This window comes from Neomonachus schauinslandi, chromosome 11 (genome assembly GCF_002201575.2).
Source record: "Neomonachus schauinslandi chromosome 11, ASM220157v2, whole genome shotgun sequence".
Lineage (NCBI taxonomy): Eukaryota > Metazoa > Chordata > Mammalia > Carnivora > Phocidae > Neomonachus > Neomonachus schauinslandi.
Window position 1 is genome coordinate 103427930 of NC_058413.1, and position 19389 is coordinate 103447318.

At 37.4% G+C, this 19389-nt stretch overlaps 1 protein-coding gene across 1 annotated transcript in view; it reads left to right on the top strand.

Annotated features, from left to right (window-relative positions):
* The window catches only part of ARHGAP20 (Rho GTPase activating protein 20), a 128886-nt gene that overhangs the window by 63714 nt on the left and 45783 nt on the right, over positions 1-19389 (top strand). The window contains exon 3 of the mRNA XM_021696426.1: positions 15362-15526. Within this exon, the coding sequence (XP_021552101.1) occupies positions 15362-15526 (165 nt within the window). The remainder of the gene's footprint in view (positions 1-15361; positions 15527-19389) is intronic.

A 19389-nucleotide genomic window follows, 5' to 3' on the forward strand; every position in this document is an offset into this window, starting at 1 on the left:
AAAATTTTCACAGTCTGGAAATAAATCGGGCCACATGTGTGTCTGCTCAGCTCTACCAACACAGATGCAATGCGTGCTTTTTGCTTTGTTAAGGCAATGATGTCATTTTAGCTATGTGAAAAATGACTTAAAATGTGGTTTGGTTTTAGTTGAGCTGTCAATTTTTATTTTGTCGAGCTTTAAATATGTGAATTTCATACTTTAACATGCACCAGCGGTTATTTGTAAGTATCCCATTTATTACTAAAATTTTTAAAGACTTAGAGGAGAATAAAAATTAAGCATTTATTTAGCATTAATTTATGATCATTGTGATTACTCTCTTGATAACTTGAACATGAGGGAAAAAATTTTTTTGAGAATGATGAAACGATTTTTAATATGATTTTAATAAGATGGTTCCCCATGACTGTAATCTGTTTGGAGAGTAATGTTTCTTGTGTTTCTTTAGTTTGGGTTTCAGTTCAGCAAACATTTGTTGAGTATATGCCAAGCTTTATATTTTGTAAGGAGCAAAATTGAAAGATTTGCCCTTGTGTCAGGGGTTAGAATTTCAAAACCATGCTGGGCATCCCAGTACATGCTTTTGTACATGTGCACACAGCCCAAATCTTTGAGGGGGTGAGTTTGAGTTAGAGTCTGTTAACTTGGGCAAGAGAGACAGTTGGCTTAGGTTATTTCTAATAGCTTTTAGCTTTTTCTCACTTTTTGGAATGCTTTGATCGCTTGAAAAAAGCCCTGCCACTATGAACTAAATTGTGTGAAGTCAAATATTCATCTTTCTGGAATTCTACTCCCCTCCTCTTTTATTTTTATTTAGGAGCAGTGATGGAAAAGAATTCCAGAAATAGGGTGGCATGGATATCAAGGTTCGACTACAATCACAGAATAAGGTAGAGAACAGGAGCAAATAATCAAATAGGTCTGCCTCCACTCAAGGGAGTTAGTTCTGTTCTTTACGCACTGCTTCCCTGGCTCTTGGAACCATGATAATCACCAGCCGGAAGCCACCCCTGCCCTACTCCAGCTAAAAAGTATTAGTACCAATGCAGAATCAGAGCAGAGTGGCTTTGGGTTTTGGTTTTGGTTCTGAATGATCCAGATAAATTGGGGGATTTCTCCACTTTACTTTTTTTGTAGGTGGAGAAGAAACTAAGGTTGTTTTGTTTAGCAATTTATTCAGCAAACATTTGAGGCCTCTGTACTAGCCACAGTTCTAGAAACGGGATTAGAAATAAGACATGGAGGGGCGCCTGGGTGGCTCAGTTGATTAAGCGTCTGCCTTCAGCTCAGGTCATGATCTCAGGGTCCTGGGATCGAGCCCCGCATCGGGCTCCCTGCTCAGTAGGGAGTCTGCTTCTCCCTCTCCCTCTGCTGCTCTCTCGCTCCACTCTCTCTCTCTCAAATAAATGAATAAAATCTTTAAAAAAAAAAAAAAAAGAAGAAAGAAGACATGGATCCTACCTTGATGCACAGTATAAAGTGCTCACTGGGAAACATGGCATACAGATACAAAATAAGTAGAGGACATAAGTAATATATAATTAAGTGCCACGTGGCATATTTGTAGTACGTTCTGTCAGCAAATAGTTACAATACCTATCATGAGTCAGATACTACTGATATACCAGGATCCTGACATTTTTTTAAAAAGATTTCATATAGTTTCTGTGTTTAGAGAGAAGGAATATTCTGTAAGTTATTTAAACATAAACAAATTTTTCCTGTTCTCTGTGTCCTTTTTGCTAAATATTTGTTAATACCTTTTTTATTGTGACCTATTTTAGCCAGAAAAATGGAAAAATTTTTCTCATTTATTATGAGAAAAACAGTACGAAAAGTACTGCCCGAACTGCTGCTTCTGCCCCAAATGTAATGCCTAATCCAAAGCCTACTTGCTTTGGGCACTGAGAAGCCATTGTTGCAGACTTGACTGTGCAATGAGTAGTTTTGTGACCTTTAGCAAATCGCCTGATCTTTTTGTGCTGAAGTTTTTCTCTATTGTCCAAAACCTAACTCTCCAAAGGACTCAAATCAAATGCTGACTCCTCTGTGAAACTTTTTCTGATCTCTCGTCTTCCTAGCCCATCTGTCTTCCCGCTTCACTCCCTAGTTGTCTTGAAGGACACTTTCTGACTCCTAAACTCCCTCAATATTTGCAGTTGTACCTCTTCTCTGTGACATTATATCTTTTTTATATCTAATTACACTGTGTTCAACACATCGAGATGCCAGTCAACACATGCCTGGTCAATTTAGAGGATTTTTTGTGTTTCATTTCTTGTTTGGTGACAGATGTTAAAATTGTACTTTAGATAAAAGGACTTATTTAAAATGCCAGGCTTTTCAAGTGCTATGTTACATCATAATTTCATTCAGATACTTGCACCAATGGTGACAGTCCCAGGTGAAAAGGATTAGTAACTGGTAAATAGTTTCTTATGCAGTAGTAAATATAAAACTTGTTTTTCTTTACCGTTTAAAAAAACGTTAGCACATTTGTTGACAGTATATATTGTGTATGTTCTACATAAAGCTTTTATTTTATGGCTTGGGTTTACTTTTGTTTGAAATTGGAAGGTATGTTAGAATTTGAATGCTTTAAAAGGTTAATAGTGTCAACATTAGATTTCCCAGTATAGGCTTGAATGAAACACTTGAGATATATTAAGTCGGCCCTAACTCAAACAAATTAAAACATCTTTTTAATATGTTACTGTTTTTATTCTACAATAAGTGAATTTTACTACAGTAAAATAAACAACCAGGTTATCTGGAAAGCTCAGGTACTTGAACTTTGGGTACTTTTATCAAAAGGGAAAAATGAGAATATTTTATTGCAAGCCAACAGCAGAGATTTACTTATTTTTTTTTTTTTTTTAAGATTTTATTTATTTATTTGACAGAGAGAGACACAGCGAGAGAGGGAACACAAGCAGGGGCAGTGGAGAAGCAGGCTTCCCGCTGAGCCTGGAGCCCGATGCGGGGCTCGATGCAGGGCTCGATCCCAGGACCCTGGGATCATGACCTGAGCCGAAGGCAGACGCTTAACGACTGAGCCATTCAGGTGCCCGAGATTTACTTATTTAAAAAGCATTTCAGAGGTGCCTGGGTGGCTCAGTCGGTTAAGCATCTGACTCTTGATTTCAGCTCAGGTCATGATCTCAGGGTTATGGGATTGAGCCCCACATCGGGCTCCATGCTGAGTACGATGCCTGCTGAAGATTCTCTCCCTCTCTCTCTGCCCCTCCCCCCCCCCACCATGCACCCTCTCTCTCAAAAATAAATAAAAATTTAAAAAATAAAAAGCATTTCATGTTATGGTATGGGACTTACGCGACCATTTCTTTTTCTGGAATTATAACTACTGGTGTCCTTAACAATTTCTAAATCCTATTTTCTAGAATTCAGTCACCTATTTTGACTGAGTTTGGTGGACAGAAAATGTGTTCAGTCCTAAAGGTTGAATAAGACGGCAACCTAGGCTTTTTGGTAGTTATTCAAGTCCTTTTCATGTACCTAGTCGTTTTAAAACATATTCTTCTCAAAAACTGAAATGTCTGTCAAAGAAAGTTCTGACATCTTTTTATAACATACTAACTAATTCTTGACTTAAACACCGATTTTGTGAAAAACTGCTAGTGTTTGATAGAAGTTACTGCTGCTAAGCACAAGAAAGTATGTTTTGCATTCTCCAAGGGAAAGTACTTCTTAGCACTGTGAGGGAGAAATTTCTGGAACATATGAAATTATGAGATAGCTTTTATGTTCTATTAAGCTTGGTTGCTTTATCTCTTACAATGAGAGAATACCCTTGGAGCTTTGTGATAGCCCTCCCAACTAATGACCAAGGCCATTTTATTAGCACTTCCTTGGGTTTAGATACATTTTTATGTGTTTCCAATTTTATCTGGTATCTTTTTAACAATTTTTTTGTTTTTTGCAAAAGTTGAATGTGCTTTTGGACAAGTTAGAGGGTGACTCTGCAGAATCATCAGTTACAAAAAATTTGATGTTAACCAGATTGGGATCCTTTCTTCATGAATGCCCACCAGAATTGCTCTTGACAGGGTCACTGGTGAATGCCATAATGGTAGGTCCAATGGTTAAATCATCTTCCTTGACATTGGCATTGGACGCTCCAGTCTCTCCCTTCTTCCTTGGGCTTCTTGGTGCTGTTTACTGACAGCCAGTTCATTCTACTTTGCTAGTTTCTCCTTCTTTACAAACTTCTAAATGTTAGTGGGCCTCAGGGCTCAGTAATTGAGCCAATTCTCTATATTAACTCCCTAGATGGCCTGATCTCTTTCATAGCTTTAAAATCTCCATTTTGACATCTAATAGGTATTTCAAACTTAACATACCCAAAACCAAATTCCTTATCCCCACCACTCCTCCAGTTGCTTACACCGGAAATCAGTCTATCATCTAATCCTATTAAGGTCTACCTTTGAAATATATCCAACCACTTCCACAGCTGCCAACCTCCATGATTTCTCTTCTAAGTTACTACTTTTCAGAAAGCCTCTAATGAGTTTTTACTTAAGGAAATTTAGCCAACTCATAACTATTAATTCTTTTAAATTTTCTTTAAGCAAGTACTACATGCTTCCACTTTTGTCTTCCTCCATCCTGTTCACCATATAGGTCCTGTCTCTTCTCTGTTCAAACCATCCCCTCTTCCTGACTCACTCCAATGAAAGGTGAAATTCTTTCATGGCCTCTGGCTGCTTCACTGGCTTATATCCCTAGTGTCTTGAATAGTGCTTCATGCAGTGTAGGCAGTCATTAATATGTGAGTATAAGCAAATTATTTATAAATATGGAATAGGATTTGGGATTTAAAAAATAAAGGTTAAACTTCATCAAACAGTTTAATTATTTCAATGTAGAAAAACAACACATTGGATTAAAATATTCCTTTAATATTGAACTTTCTATTTAGCATCCACTAAAAAAATTATTTTCTCTTTTATTTCCCAAATTGACTTAATTTGAAATAAAATTATCAGGACCAAGAAGGTGCTCAAAAATTTATTTCAAAACCTCCCGAGAGTTTTTTCTTTAAGAGACTTCAATTCATTGCTGCAATTTTCTTTAAAAAAAAAAAAAAAAAAAAGGCTTAAAGTAAGTATCTATTGTGTGGTTTTTTCTTTCTGTAATATATTATGTAGGTATTTCGGTAAAATAGTAAAGTTTCCTATCAAAGGCAACTCTTCTCTGTTAGTTCCAAACCAACTAATTGATTCACCTCACTTATGTATCAACCTGAATATTAACATTTTGGCCTAAGTGAGCTGGAGGTAGCAGATAACTTAAGTCTGCTCTCTCTGCCCTTTAGGATACTACCTAAAGGGCAGACTTTAGGTTACTACCTTGAGGACTTTCTAGTTCACAGGTATATAATATGATATTTCTTAATTTTCTAACTAGAAGTTATCCAGTGATATTTTTTAACTTTAGCAGATCCAGAAACTGTAGTTAGAACTACCTTTAATCAGGTATGATTCTTTTGTTCCTTTCAGTGTACCATTATTATTACCTGAACCAAACTAGTCGAAGTACTGGAGTGCCCAGCCAGCATGTTGGTAACTTGGTTCATTGTTGAGTCAGTAAACAAGCTAACATAGAACCATATCACACTGTAATCACTACACATAGAAATTTCCTTGAGTAGCTTAAATATGGTCAGCATTCTCATCTGATTCAAGAATTTGACCCAAACTGATTTTAGTTGATAAATAAGATATACAGTATTGTTAGTCAACAGGCCATATAAGTGACTAAATTTAAAGGTTTCTCCAGTCTTTAGTTGGAATCTCTGTTCCTGCTGATTATTTCATAATCAAATAGGATTGTTCTCAAAGAGTTGCTATTTTCACTGCAGTGCTCAGTGTTCTGAAGCCCAGGTTTTTGTCTACTTGGGCTTACATCATTGTGTATCATTTGTATGCAAACTGGGTTGTTCTGTTGTTTTTTTAAGCTCTCAGAGGCAATGCTCCTGTGATCTTGTTCTCTCCTTTCTTATAATGCCTTGTCACGTGCTTTGTACTAAGTGAATTCCTAATAGCTGTTGTTGAGCAACTTCTGTGTCAACTTTTGTGGCTTTAAAGCAGTTATGTAGTTTAGTCCCTTTTTTGGAAGTAATATCTCTTTGTGTGTGATCGTGCGCTGGTAGTGTAACTCTTTATTACTGTCCTTCCAGGTCCTTCACTCTCTCCTTTCTTATTCTTGTTCTGTCTTTGCTTTTGTAATGTTTATGTTTTCCTGGCTCTTTAAATATTAGCATTGTTGGCATAAGATTGTTGGTCTCGTTATATCACTTATGCTGCCTGTTCTGATCAGAATTTTGATAATTTAAAAGTTCTCCCTTTTGTATTTCTTGCTTTTAAGGCCTTGCTCATACTGTTTTTCCAGCCATTCTTCTGTGTACTCTACAAACGCTTATCCTAACTTCGTTCATTTTGATCTTGATTATCAACATCATCACTAGGCTCTGAGGTTCTACAACACAAAGTCAGAGTTCAGACCGTATAATATGAGCTACAGGATGCAGCAGGGAAGTGAATTTGAGGTGGACATGATGCACAAATTGCATGCAGCCACATCACATTATCATCTGTGTACAGTTTTCTTCAGTAATTTGAATGTAATTTTTTCTGGATGATGACTGTTGAAATGTAAATAGGCTTTCCCATGTTTTATCCTGTCAGTAAGACCGCTAATCGCTTTAGAATAGATTTTCTGAAAATGTGCTTTTAATGTTACCTGTTTGAGATGAATATCTAATGGACAAATTCTTATTGCTGAAAAAGATAAAATTTTGATGTTGATAGTAGGTTTTGTGGCTTCCTTTCAGTAGTCCTGTCTTTTTGTTCTAAATTGCTTCTGGATTAATTCTCTTAAGACTCACAAAGGTTACCTTTTACACAGGCAATATGGAGAGGTCCAATGTGAGATATCATCAACCGGTTAGGTTAAAACAGATGTTAGAACTTGAAAGCTAGGTTAATAAATTGGGATGACTCTTTAGACAGTGTACATGCCCTGATCATTGACAATGTGTGTCAGAAGATTGATGAGATAGAAGTAAGAAGTGAGTAGTATAGATTAAAGAAGGGAGAGCAAGGAAGTAGAGAGTCCAGTTAGGAGTTCATTACAAACTATAGGAGAGGGTGTGAGTGTCTAGACTCAGGAGATTTTATTTTTTATTTGAATACCCTTAAAAGATAAAATGTGATTGTATGTGGAGACCAAAGAGAGAAGAGTCAAAAGTATGGGCCCTCACACTGCTGATGGGAATGTATAATCGTATAGCCACTGTGGAAAAGAGTTTGGCACTTTCTCATTAACTTAAACAATTACTGTATGATACAGAAATTGCACTCCTGAGTATATACTAAAAAAAAAGGCCCCAAAACAGATGTTCAGATAAAATATGTACATGAACTTTTAAAGCAGCACCATTCACAATAGTCATAAGGCAGAAAAACCCAAATGACCATCAACTAATGAATGGATCAACAAATGTGGTCCATCCATACAATGGAATATTATTTGGCAATGAAAAGGAATAAAGGACTGACAGATACTACAATATGGATGAACCTGGAAAACATGATGCCAGGTGAAAGAAACCAGACACAAAAGGCCGCATATGATGGGATCTGAAATATCTGGACTAGGCAAATCCATAGAGACAGGAAGAAGTTTGTCACTGCCAGGGACTGGGTAGAGTGGGGAACAGGTAGTGCCTGCTTAATAGGTACAGGTATTCCTTTGGGGATGATGAGAATATTGGGAACTAGATAGTGGTGATGGTTGCACAACACTGTGAATATACTAAATGCCACTGAATAAAACATTTTAGAATGCTTCAAGTGACAAATTTTATCTTGTGTATAAATTAATCATGATTTTAAAAAAAACTAAAAATTAAGCTAGTTGAAAAGACAGTAACACTAAGGCTTGAATCACAGACTTAAATGCTTTCAGGTCCCTGGGAGGTGCAGTAAACAGAAAAAAGTGGCAAGAGAGGGAAATGTGGTGAACTGGATATTCAAAACCAAATGTTTTTGAAACCTCTGGGTGGGCCAGATAAAATGATTGTGGACTGTGGTTTTCAACCTCCACTACAAAGGGAACTGAGCAAAAATGATGGGTGATGTCAAGACCGTGGCTGACGGTAGAGCCAGACTCAGAGTTTCACAAGAGTAGAGGATAAATCTAAGTGGCCTACCCCATATCTTCACCATTTAGCCCGATGCCTCGCCGACACATAGAGATGCTTAGCAGATATGTGTTAGATGAAAAATAAAAATAAATAAATAAAGGCTGGGTGCTGAGATTATATTCTTTTCTTAGTTCTATCTCTTATCTCACCCCCATAACTAATCAATTTGCAAATTTGCACAGTTTGTATTTTTAATATCTCTTTGATATGTTTTTTTTCCCTATATCTTCTGTCCTTTTCTCGCTGCCAGCTCAGGTTCATGACATTTCTTGCCTAAGATTATTGCAGTAAATTCCTAAAGGTCTCTTTTCCTCTAAGCTTGCCCTCATCCGTTTTCTTCAGCAAATTACAAAACACCCTGCCTTGCTTAAAATCTTTTGTGCTTTCACATAAAGTCTAAATGTGATCCGTAATATGGCCCCTTCCTCATGTGCCACTCCTCCTCTCAGGCCTTCATCACTCTGGTCTTTCTGAACTTCCCACAATTACTGCCCCAAACCAGGCATGTTTGCTGTGCTCTTCTTCCTACTTAGACTGCCCTTCAGCCTTCAGTGGTCAGCCTATCCTTTAAGACTTTGGTTCCTCCAAGAAACTTTTCTAACCAATCCAGTCTCAGATAGGGACTCCTATTGTTGTCCCTCTCTGTACCCCCAGTCCTCTGAAGTTCTCTTACTGCACATACCTCACTAGTTTGTCATTGTGTTACTTGTCTGCTATAGCTGTCACATGACTAACCCCCTGCCACCAGGGACCACGACTATCTCCAGCACCTGGTGCATGGCAGGCATGCACCAAAGGCAACCCTATCACTGTACAAAGAATCAATTTATTGTACAGTAGTCATAGACTCAATACATGTTGAATGAGAATATTTCAGAGGTACAAGGCAGGATCTAAGTGCTAGATATCACCTAAGAGATACCAATCAAGAGTTCAATTGAAAGAAAATTTTTATGGAAGAGATGACATTTGAAATGAGCGGTGACCATGTGCTAGGCTTTGAGGTTATCAAGATCCTACCTAGTACTTGCCATCATAATTACTAATTAATTATCACTTACAAATATAGACATTTTCAAAAAGTATTCTGAATTTTAGTTTCTCTTCTTCTGTGATTTAAGATGAAACACCACCACCTCTAAAACTGTACCTAAAAGTAAACTCACTTTTACAATGAGCCTTAGTAATAAATATTAAGAGGTATTACTGTGGCCAAGTTTCGTGAAAGCTATTATCTAGTTTTAGTAAAACATTACTAAGATTCTAAAATTCCTTTTTGCCTTTTAGAAATGACTTCACAAACCTATTTGAAAATAGAATGTTAATATATAAGAAACCGGCAGCAGGTTAATTCTTAGACTCAGCTTGTATTTGTTAGATCATCTTAGAGCTCTGTTAATTATAACTTGTAAATCCTAATCAGGCTATATTAAGAGGCTAAATAGAAGGTTACAATCTTGCCCTCCTCCCCATTTCCATACTCTAAAAGACTAAAATAAACACATCTACATTGCACTCAGAATAAAAATAAACACTTCAGAGTCACATAATTGAGAAATACATTTTTAAGTAGGAAACACTGATTAAGATTGTAATTTTAAAAACACAAAGGTTATGTGTGCTTTTGTTTCCTTCTAGGACAGATTTTTTTCATTTTAAATTATGTGAGTACTGAGATGTTTATCTTTACTCCAGACTATTGCATGAATGTTGGTTGTATTTTTTTTAACCAATGCTTAGCTTGCTAAAGTCGTGAGGTATCTCTTGCCATACTTATATGTGGATCTTCAAAATGACAGACTGCCGACATGTATATTGATAAATCCACAATGAAAAAGAAAAATATTTTAACTTCATTTTGGATTCTCCCCCATACTACCATCTACTTATTTGAAAGTGTTGTGAGGTGGAAAGTGAGTTATTATGTATGAAAATCCTTTGGAGTTGCTTTAAAATGCAAAACATTTTTTTTTAAACCATAACCTAATTAAACTTTGGCCTACACTAACCCCAAACAAACAAACAAACAATTCTAATTCCCTAATTGTTTCAGATTAGTCTTTATTTATGAGCATTTAAATGATTTAGAACTATTGTTTAAACCAGGAGTCATCAAACTATGGCCCAGACAAGCAGCCTGTTTTTGCAAATAAAGTTTGATTGGCTCATAGCCACACGTGTTCATTTAGGTAGCTGACTAAGTTGACAGCGGAGGCCATATGGCCCACAAAGCCTAAACTATTTATGGTTGCAAACTTTGAGTAATAGTTTAAGGATCCCTAATTTAAACTATACTGCTATCTGATGGTTTATTTTTTTTTTAATTATTTATTTGAGAGAGAGAGAGAGAGAAAGAGAGCATAAGCCGGGGGAGGGGCAGGCAGAGGGAGAGGGAGAAGCAGGCTCCCACCGAGCAGGGAGCCCAACATGGGGCTCCATCCCAGGACCCTGAGATCATGACCTGAGCTGAAGGCAGACACTTAAGTGACTGAGCCACCCAGGCGCCCCTATCTGATGGTTTATAATTATAATTAAAAAGCAGTTACTTATTGAACTTAAAACCAAAATGCAAAAGATGACCTTTCTCCTTGCAAAGCTTTTCTGTCTGGAGATGGAGAAACTAAAGCTGTGTAAAATGCTATCTGTGTTAACAATTCCTTCATCTGTTCATTGCTTGCTAGCCTTGTCCTTGCTCAATTTTCATAACAGCAAGTGAAATTTTGTTCTTTTTTTCTATAAATTTGAAAATTACTACATAATAAAAGATGCCATTATGCCTCCTCCCACTCCCCATCCCAAAAGAATTTGAAATAGAAATGATTTTTCTCTATGATGGGCCTTTTCTCATTGCCTAATTCCAATCTGCAGTATTAAACAGAGAAACTCCCTTTCCCTTTTCTCTCAAAGGACTCTGACTGGTTTACTGTCTTTGTTCCCCATTTATACATCTCTTTAAATTACACACAGTATGTGCTTAATTAGTATTTAGGGAGCATAATGGCTTTCACTTCCTCAGAGAGTTAACTGTAGCCTCAAAACTACAGGAAATGATGGAACGGCTCTCAGAAGTTCACCTTACCTGAAGTAGAAATATATGCCACTAATACTTCGAATACAGAGTTGTAGACTCTTAGAATGTTAGAGCCAGGAGGTGTTACAGAGTTTTGGACAGCAGTGGTTCTCAAACTTCAGCGTGCATTAGAATTATCTGAAGAGCTTGTTAAAATACAGAATGCTGAGCCAGCCCTCCCAAGTTTCTGAGTCCTTAAGTCTGTGGTGGTCCTCAGAATTTGCAATTGTAAGAAGTTACCAGTTGATGCTGATGCTGCTTGTTGGGGACCACACTTTGAGGATAATTGTAACAGAGAACAGATGGCTGACCACTCAGATATTATCTCAGAGAGCCCTCAGTTGTGTAGTATACCCAAGGGAGAACAGACCCTGTGACCCATACTGTTCCAACCCAAGAAACATGGATAACCGAGAATCTCCGCTTTTTGTGGCTATCACCTGAACCAGATACTTGGGATTACAGGACATGGCCTCTTATACCCTGTACTTTGATGGAGGCTCTGACAAATTCTTGTTCTTTGAGCTCCATTAGACTAATAAACATTTTTCAGTTCTTATTGCTATTTTTGTTATTATGTCTCTTGGTTTTTATTTTATTTCAACTCTGACTTGTTTCCCTGAGGTGACTCTCAAGTATGCGTATCTCTGTATTTATAAACTGTAGGTTAGGGTTACTTGCTAACCATATCCATTATCTATTTCCTTCTCATCAGTAATACTAATTCCACCTTTTGAGTACATGTTTTTATACTTAGTCTGGTATACAGATTATAAAAACTGTTTCAAGATCTTCCAGTCCAGCTGCCTTTACAGATGTGGAAACTGAGGCAGCCAAATAAGTCACCGTGTCACACTGCTTGGCAAAAAAGCTTGGATGAACCCACTTCTTCCCCCACTCCCATTAAGTCCTAAACTACCAAGTTCAGTTACCTTGGGTGGATGAGGGATGAGTCAATATGAATGAAATGTTTGTCCTTTTGAAAGGCTACATGGAATTTTTTTAAGTACATGTTTTGAAACCATACTTACTTGTAAATTTCTCTCACTTAGTAGCTGTGTATTTTAACTGCTCTGAACGTCAGCTTCCAAATCTGCAAAATGAGGGGTAATAACACCCACCTTCAGGGCTAATTGTTTCTCTCCTTTTCCTGCCTTTCCTTTTAAAGTGACCTTGTAGTGCTAAGCTGCTAAAAAAATAACCAGAACCAGACTTCAATTCTTCCTTTCTCATTCCTTAGTTCTTCAAGCTCCAGGCCATTCACGTTCTGCAGAACCTCACCAATCTCCTGGAACTATTTTCTTGAAGGTCTTAATGACCAACTGATTTTTTTCCCAGACATCTTTTCAGGCTTCAACTTGTTACCCCTCTACCAATTTCAGCAGCCTCCACCTTGCTCACAGATTCTCTTTTCCTCACCACTTCAAATCACATCTTTTCTCAGGGAGGTGTTTTCTGCCTTTTTCTCATATTCTGTGCTCCTTCCCTATGCAGTTTCAGCCATTCCCATAGCATATATGCACCTGTCTTTGGATGATCACCAGATCTACATCTCATTCTGACATCTCTTCTAAGTGCTAGCTGCCTGGCTGGTTTCTCCATACCACCTAGTCCACTGATAATTTCAAACAAAGTATATTTGAAACTGAGGTCATCTCTTCTTCCCCTGCCACAATAGCCTTTTTCTCTTGTGTTCATCTTTATTAATCGCTGAAATGTATATGGAAATACAAAAGACTTAGACTATCCAAAGCAGCCTCAAACAAGAAAAAGTTGGTAGATATATACTACCTGATTTCAAGATTTACTGTAAAGGTAAAATTAGAAGACAATGTGTATCTAGCATAAGAATTAACAAACAGATCAGTGGAACAGAAGAGAAAGCCCAGAAATAGACCCATGCTTAATACTTACGTAATTTTAACAAAGGTGCCAAAGCAATCCATTGAGGAAGAGAAAGTCTTCCGTGCACATGGTGCTGAGTAATATGGTATCCATATAGAAAGGCAAAATGAACCCTAGCCCCTGCCTTATGCCATAAGCTGCAGTTAATTTGAGAGAGATCATATACCTAGATGTAAAAACTAAAATTATACAGATTTTAGTGAAAAACATTAGAGAATATCTTCTTTGACTTGGAGGTGGGTGAAGATTTCTTCGGTCAACAGAAATGATAAATTAGACTCCATCGAAACTTAAAAACTTCATCAAAAACACAAGAAAGTATACAGGCAGCAAAGAAAAACTATTTGTAAAACATATCTGACAAAGGACGCGAGTATCCAAGATATATAAAAAAATTCCTATAACTCAGTAATAAAAAGATATATAACCCAGTTTTTCTACATTGGCAAAAGATTTTAAGATGATTCAGAAATGAAAATATACAAACAACCAAAAAGAACATGAGCATTCAACATCATTAGTCATCAGAGAAGTGCAAACTAAAATTGTAATGAGACGTTACTGTGTACCCACTGGAATGGCCAAAATTTAAAGGACTGACAACATCAAGTGTTGGTAAGGCTGTCGAGTGTCTGGCACTCCCCCGCAATATTGTTGGGAATAAAAATTGATAACAACCACTTTGGAAAGCTAACTGGCAGTTTTTTCTAAAATTAAACATCTACCTACTCTGTGACCCAACAGTTCCATTCTTAGATTTTCTTCAAGAGAAATTAAAACATGGGTCACAAAAAGACCAGTACAGTGTTTAATAGCAGTTTTATTCATAATAGCTAAAAACTGGAAAGAGCCCAGCCCATCAATAGGAGAATGAATAAACAAACTTTGATAGATTTATGCAGTGGAATAGTATTCAGCAGCATAAAGGAATGGATTACTGATAAAAGCTGACTAAAAAATAGCTTCCACAAAGAAGTGCATATGGCGGCTCAGTTTATGTGAAATCGTAGAACAGGCAAAACTAGTCTTCAGTGGAGAAAAAGAAGAGTGGTTGCCTTGAGGGTGACAGGGTGGGGATTGACTATTGTAAGGAATTTGAGGGATTTAGGGACTGAACAAAGAAAAAGCTATCATTGGGCAGGGTTGCAGGAGAAAGGAAGTCCCTTATGGCATGAGACTGTCTTGAGGCTTGTGGTCAAAGGACCACCATCCAGAAGAGGAGAAGGGCAAGGGAACTCCTGAGGTGAGGAAGATTGGAGAGGGGGTCCCTGGAGCTTACACATCTCGGGGAGCTAGTTCAGTAGCACAGCAGGGAAGAGAACTCTGATGGGCAGCAGTGACTTGGAGTCTTACCATCACTGCTCTGTCTTATCAAGGCTAGCAGAGATCGGGTGTAGTTATGTGACACATGCAAAGCAGTCAAGCTACAAATGGGGGCGATTTTTAAAATAATTGGGCGGGTAAAAAGGTAAGTTTGGTGCCGGTATACTTTTGAGCTGATGGTCTCAGCCTGCAGTGAAGAAATAAACAACCCAGAAGTCAGTACATAGAAGCCGTCTTCAGCTAAAATATCCAACTGAGAAGGGACAAGAGGGAATACTTTGGTGTGATGATGATCTTCCTAACTTGATAAAGTTTTAAACCGTGCGGGTGAATACATTTGTGAAAACTCAGTGAATATATACCTAAGATCTCTGCATTTCATTGTACACTCATTTCTTTAAATTATAAGTAAATACTGAACTTTAGTTAATGATGTTCATGCCAAAGTATTTAAGGAGAAATGTACTGCTGTATACAGTTTACACTGAAATGCTAAAAATGGAATGGATTATCGAATAGATAGGATAGAGAGTTGGATATATATATAATAAAGCGAATACAGTAAAATTTTCATGGTAAAATCCAGGTTGGGGTATAAATGGGTTTATTATAAAACTTAAAATTTTGCATCATGTTTGAAAAATTTCATAATGAGATGTAAAAGACCACTGTGTAGAGAAAGACTGAGGGACCAATTAGGAAACTTTGCCATTGCATTAAAAAGACAGAGAGCTGTATATTTCTTGACCAACCAGAAGCTATAATTTTATAGAGCTCGATCCTATATTTGATCATTTGACTAAAGATCTGTGGTGTTTGATCTGTTCCAGGGAAAGTCCTGCTGCCAGTGTGGACACATGTACATTTCTCTCCTCATTTGTGTGTTCCAGTAGGACTCTGCTAATTGATGGCCGGGTAGAGCTCAAACGAGGTCTGCAGAGGCAGGAGCGGCATCTTTTCCTGTTCAACGATCTGTTTGTTGTGGCCAAAATCAAGTAAGTATACTGTAAACCTCTCCCAGTTATCATTATAAAATTGCATTCCCACTAACAAAGATAACCTTTCTAGTCAGTGCTTACTGTAAAGAATGTCAGGCCTCTCTTACCATAACTGATATCTGAAGTGAGCTTTATAGTTTTGTTTTATTTTATTTTTGCAAAAAGAAAGTTTTAATTGTTTATTCATTCAGTGAGTGTTCATTTAGGTCCCACTCTGTGCCCTGTTCTGAATACGTATAGGGGATACAGTACACAATGTGATGGGTATGGTCCCTGCTTTTTTGGCACTTTTATCCTAACGTGTGGGAGAAATTACAGATTGTGATTAGTGCTATGAAGAAAATTGAGTACAGGGTGAAGTAAAATATGGGATATATGTTAAGTAGGTATAGTCAGGAAAAAGAAAATCATTGAAGGCTGAAAAGCAACCAGCCATTCAGATATTAGGAGGATGAGCATTCTAGGCAGAGGGAAGAGCAGACCCAAAGGTGATGGGAAAAGCTTGGCCCTTTGAAGGAGCCAAAGGAAAGCCTCTATAACAGGAGCATAAGGAGCAGGAGCACAATATGAATTGAGGTTGGAGAAATAGACAAGGATCAGGTTATCAGGACCTTGTCAGCTGTATTGTCTATTCCCATGTAACAAATTACCCCAAAACCACAGTTTATAACTACAGACATCTCATACTCAGGAACACTTATCTCAGACTGAGGAATCTCAGACTGAGGAGTGGTTTTGCTGGTGGTTCTGGCTCACAGGTCCTCGTGAGGTTGCAGTCAAGCTGTTGACCTCCCCGCTCACTTGTGTGGACGCTGGCAGGCCTCAGTTTCTCCCTGGCTGTTGGCCAGACCCTGTAGTTCCTCTCCATGGGGGTGTCTCCACAGGGCTGCTCATGACATGGTATTGCTTCCTCCGAAGTGGAAGATCCAGGAGTGTGAGATAGATGTAGGCAAGTGAGAGAACACCCCAAATAGAAGCCACAGTCCTTCATAACCTAATTTTGGAGGTGGCATACTGTCATTTCTGACATATGCTATTGGCCACACAGACCAGCCTTAGTGCAGCATGGAAGACAGCTCTGCGAGGGGTGCGAATATCAGGAAGCGAGGACCGTTGGGGGCCATCTCGGAGGCCGGGTGCAACAACGGCTGTGATAAGGAGTTGGGATTTTATTCAAAGGGATTGTAATATAATTTAATAACACTATTAATATGATTTTAGTAACAGTAGAGACCTCACATTTATTTAGATCTTATTGTATGTTAGGTATTTTTCTAGAGACTTTAACCTGCATAACCGTTCTATCAGGCAGATATTATTTGTCTCTTTTTACAGAAGAAATTGATACTCAGAGAAGTTAAATTACTTTACCGAGATCCCAAAGGTAGTAATTAGTAGCCCACATTTGAACATAGGTCCATCTTACTTCAGAGTCTGCTGTCTCTGTTACTCCTTTTCTTATGGATTTCATAGAAAATTCTTCCATAGAAAGTTTTTGTTTGCTTTTATAGCATTATAGTCTTTCTTATGCGATGAGTAAAGGATCTAACTAAATACTTAACTAGTAAGAAGCTGTATAGAATGCTTAGTGAACCATTGATACATTTTTTAAAACTTAAAGGCAAAGATAAAAATAAGAAAATGGTTTCAGAATGTGTTAGGTTTTTTCCTTAGGAAAAAAAAATGTCTTTTTTTTCCCTTATGGTAAGAACACTTAACATGAGGTTTACCCTCTTAACAAATCTTTAAGTGTACAATCCAGTAGTGTTAACTAACATACATACAACACCGTGCCTATTAGTTAACATCTCTAGAATGTATTCATCTGGCATAACTGAAACTTAATGCTCGTTTATTAGCAATTCCTCATTTTCTCCCTCCCCTAGCCCTTGGCAAACAACATTCCACTCTGATTTTATAAGTTTGACTATTTTAGATACCTCATATAAGTGGAATCACGCAGTGTTTGTCCTTCTGTGACTGGTGTATTTCGTTAGCATAACATCCTCCAGGTTAATCCGGGTTATTGCATATTGAAGGGTTTCCATCTTTTCTAAGGCTGAATAATATTCTGTTGTATGTATAGACCACATTTTTTTTATCCATTCACTCATCAGTGGACATTTAGGTTGTTTCCACACCTTGGCTATTGTAAATAGTGCCGCACTGAACTTGAGTGTTAGTATCTCTTCAAGATCCTGATTTCAGTTCTTTGATAAATACCCAGAAGTGGGATTTCTGGATCATATAATATTTCTGTTTCTAATTTTTTGAGAAACCTCCATATTGTTTTCCATAGTGGCTGCCCCATTTTACATTCCCCAACAGTGTACAAGGGCTCCAATTTCTCCATGTCCTTACCAATATTTGTTGTCTTTTTGGCTTTTTTTTTTGTTTGCTTTGTTTTTGGGGTTCTTTTTTTTTTTTTTTATAGCCATTCTGACAGTGTGACGTGATATCTCAAGTCTTAACAAAACTAGTAAGATTGAAATCTTACCACGTATCTTTTCCAACCACAATGGAACGCAACTCAAAATCAGGCAAAGCTTAAAACATGTTTTGAATATAAGTAATGCCTACAATGTAGTTTTGGAAGTAGATTTAATGTTATAAAGAATATAGAGAAAGAAAATTCTTTCCCTCCAAGCCTTTGTACTAAGTCCATTTAAAGCTATATGCTATTGATAGAGGAACAAATCATTTTTTAATGTAGATTGGTTGCCATTTCTTTACTTAAAATGTACTGGATGGGTTCTGTATGCTTGGTATTATGATAAGAGAATCACAAAGATCTTATTACATTTTCCTAACAATCCTCCAAGACAAGAGTTGTTTTAGATAATGAATACTGAGACTCAGGGGGGTTTGTCCAAGGGTATATAATAGGAAATGGCTGAGCTAGGGTTTTAATCTAGGCCTTATTTCCAGTGGCTGGCCCTTGGTACTGTTCCCCCATTGTACCCATTATGTGCCTAGTTTTGTGCTCAGCCTGCAGGTAGATAAGCAAACAACAAAAACTTATTTTAATAATCCATTTCCTGGACTTTAGGACCTTAGAGACTATTTACTTGTAATATGTATTCAGTTCTTATGTAGGAAAATATTTTCTTCACCTTTTTTAGATGCTTTTTCCTTAACAATTATGATAATATTTAGAGTAGAAAACTTTTGTTTTCTTACCTGTCATTTATTGTTCTGGTTTTTGCTAATGTCTAAGTGGTTTTATGTAACCCATATAGTGTTTTGCTGGAAAACCTTTTATATAGTTTCTTTACCACTAGAAAATTGCTGTTTTAAAAATATGTCAAATCTAGGCCTATCATTTACCTGTAGAGCTGACTTTATTTTGACTGTCCCTTTCTCACATAAGGTGAACACCATTTTTTTCACATACTTTTTTTTTTTTTTTTTAAGATTTTGTTTATTTTTCAACAGAGATAGAGAGACAGTGAGAGAGGGAACACAAGCAGGGGGAGTGGGAGAGGGAGAAGCAGGCTTCGCGCTGAGCAGGGAGCCTGATGTGGGACTTGATCCCAGGACCCTGGGATCATGACCTGAGCCAAAGGCAGATACTTAACCGACTGAACCACCCAGGCGCCCTCACATACTGCTTTTGAAAGAACTCTGTGTCTACTTAAATGTATGACAAAATCTATTAACAGTATTGAATTCTGTTTTTATTTAAGAGAGTCGGTTCATGAAAGATTATTTTAAGAACTTTCTACATTTATTGTGGATATTAAAAAGTGTGAGTGATCTAAGTTAATTTGGGGAGTAGGTGGGCATAAGCCCAAGACTCTTGAGATGAAGAGGACATATAGATTTGAGAAAGTAATCATTATTATTGAATACTGCCACCT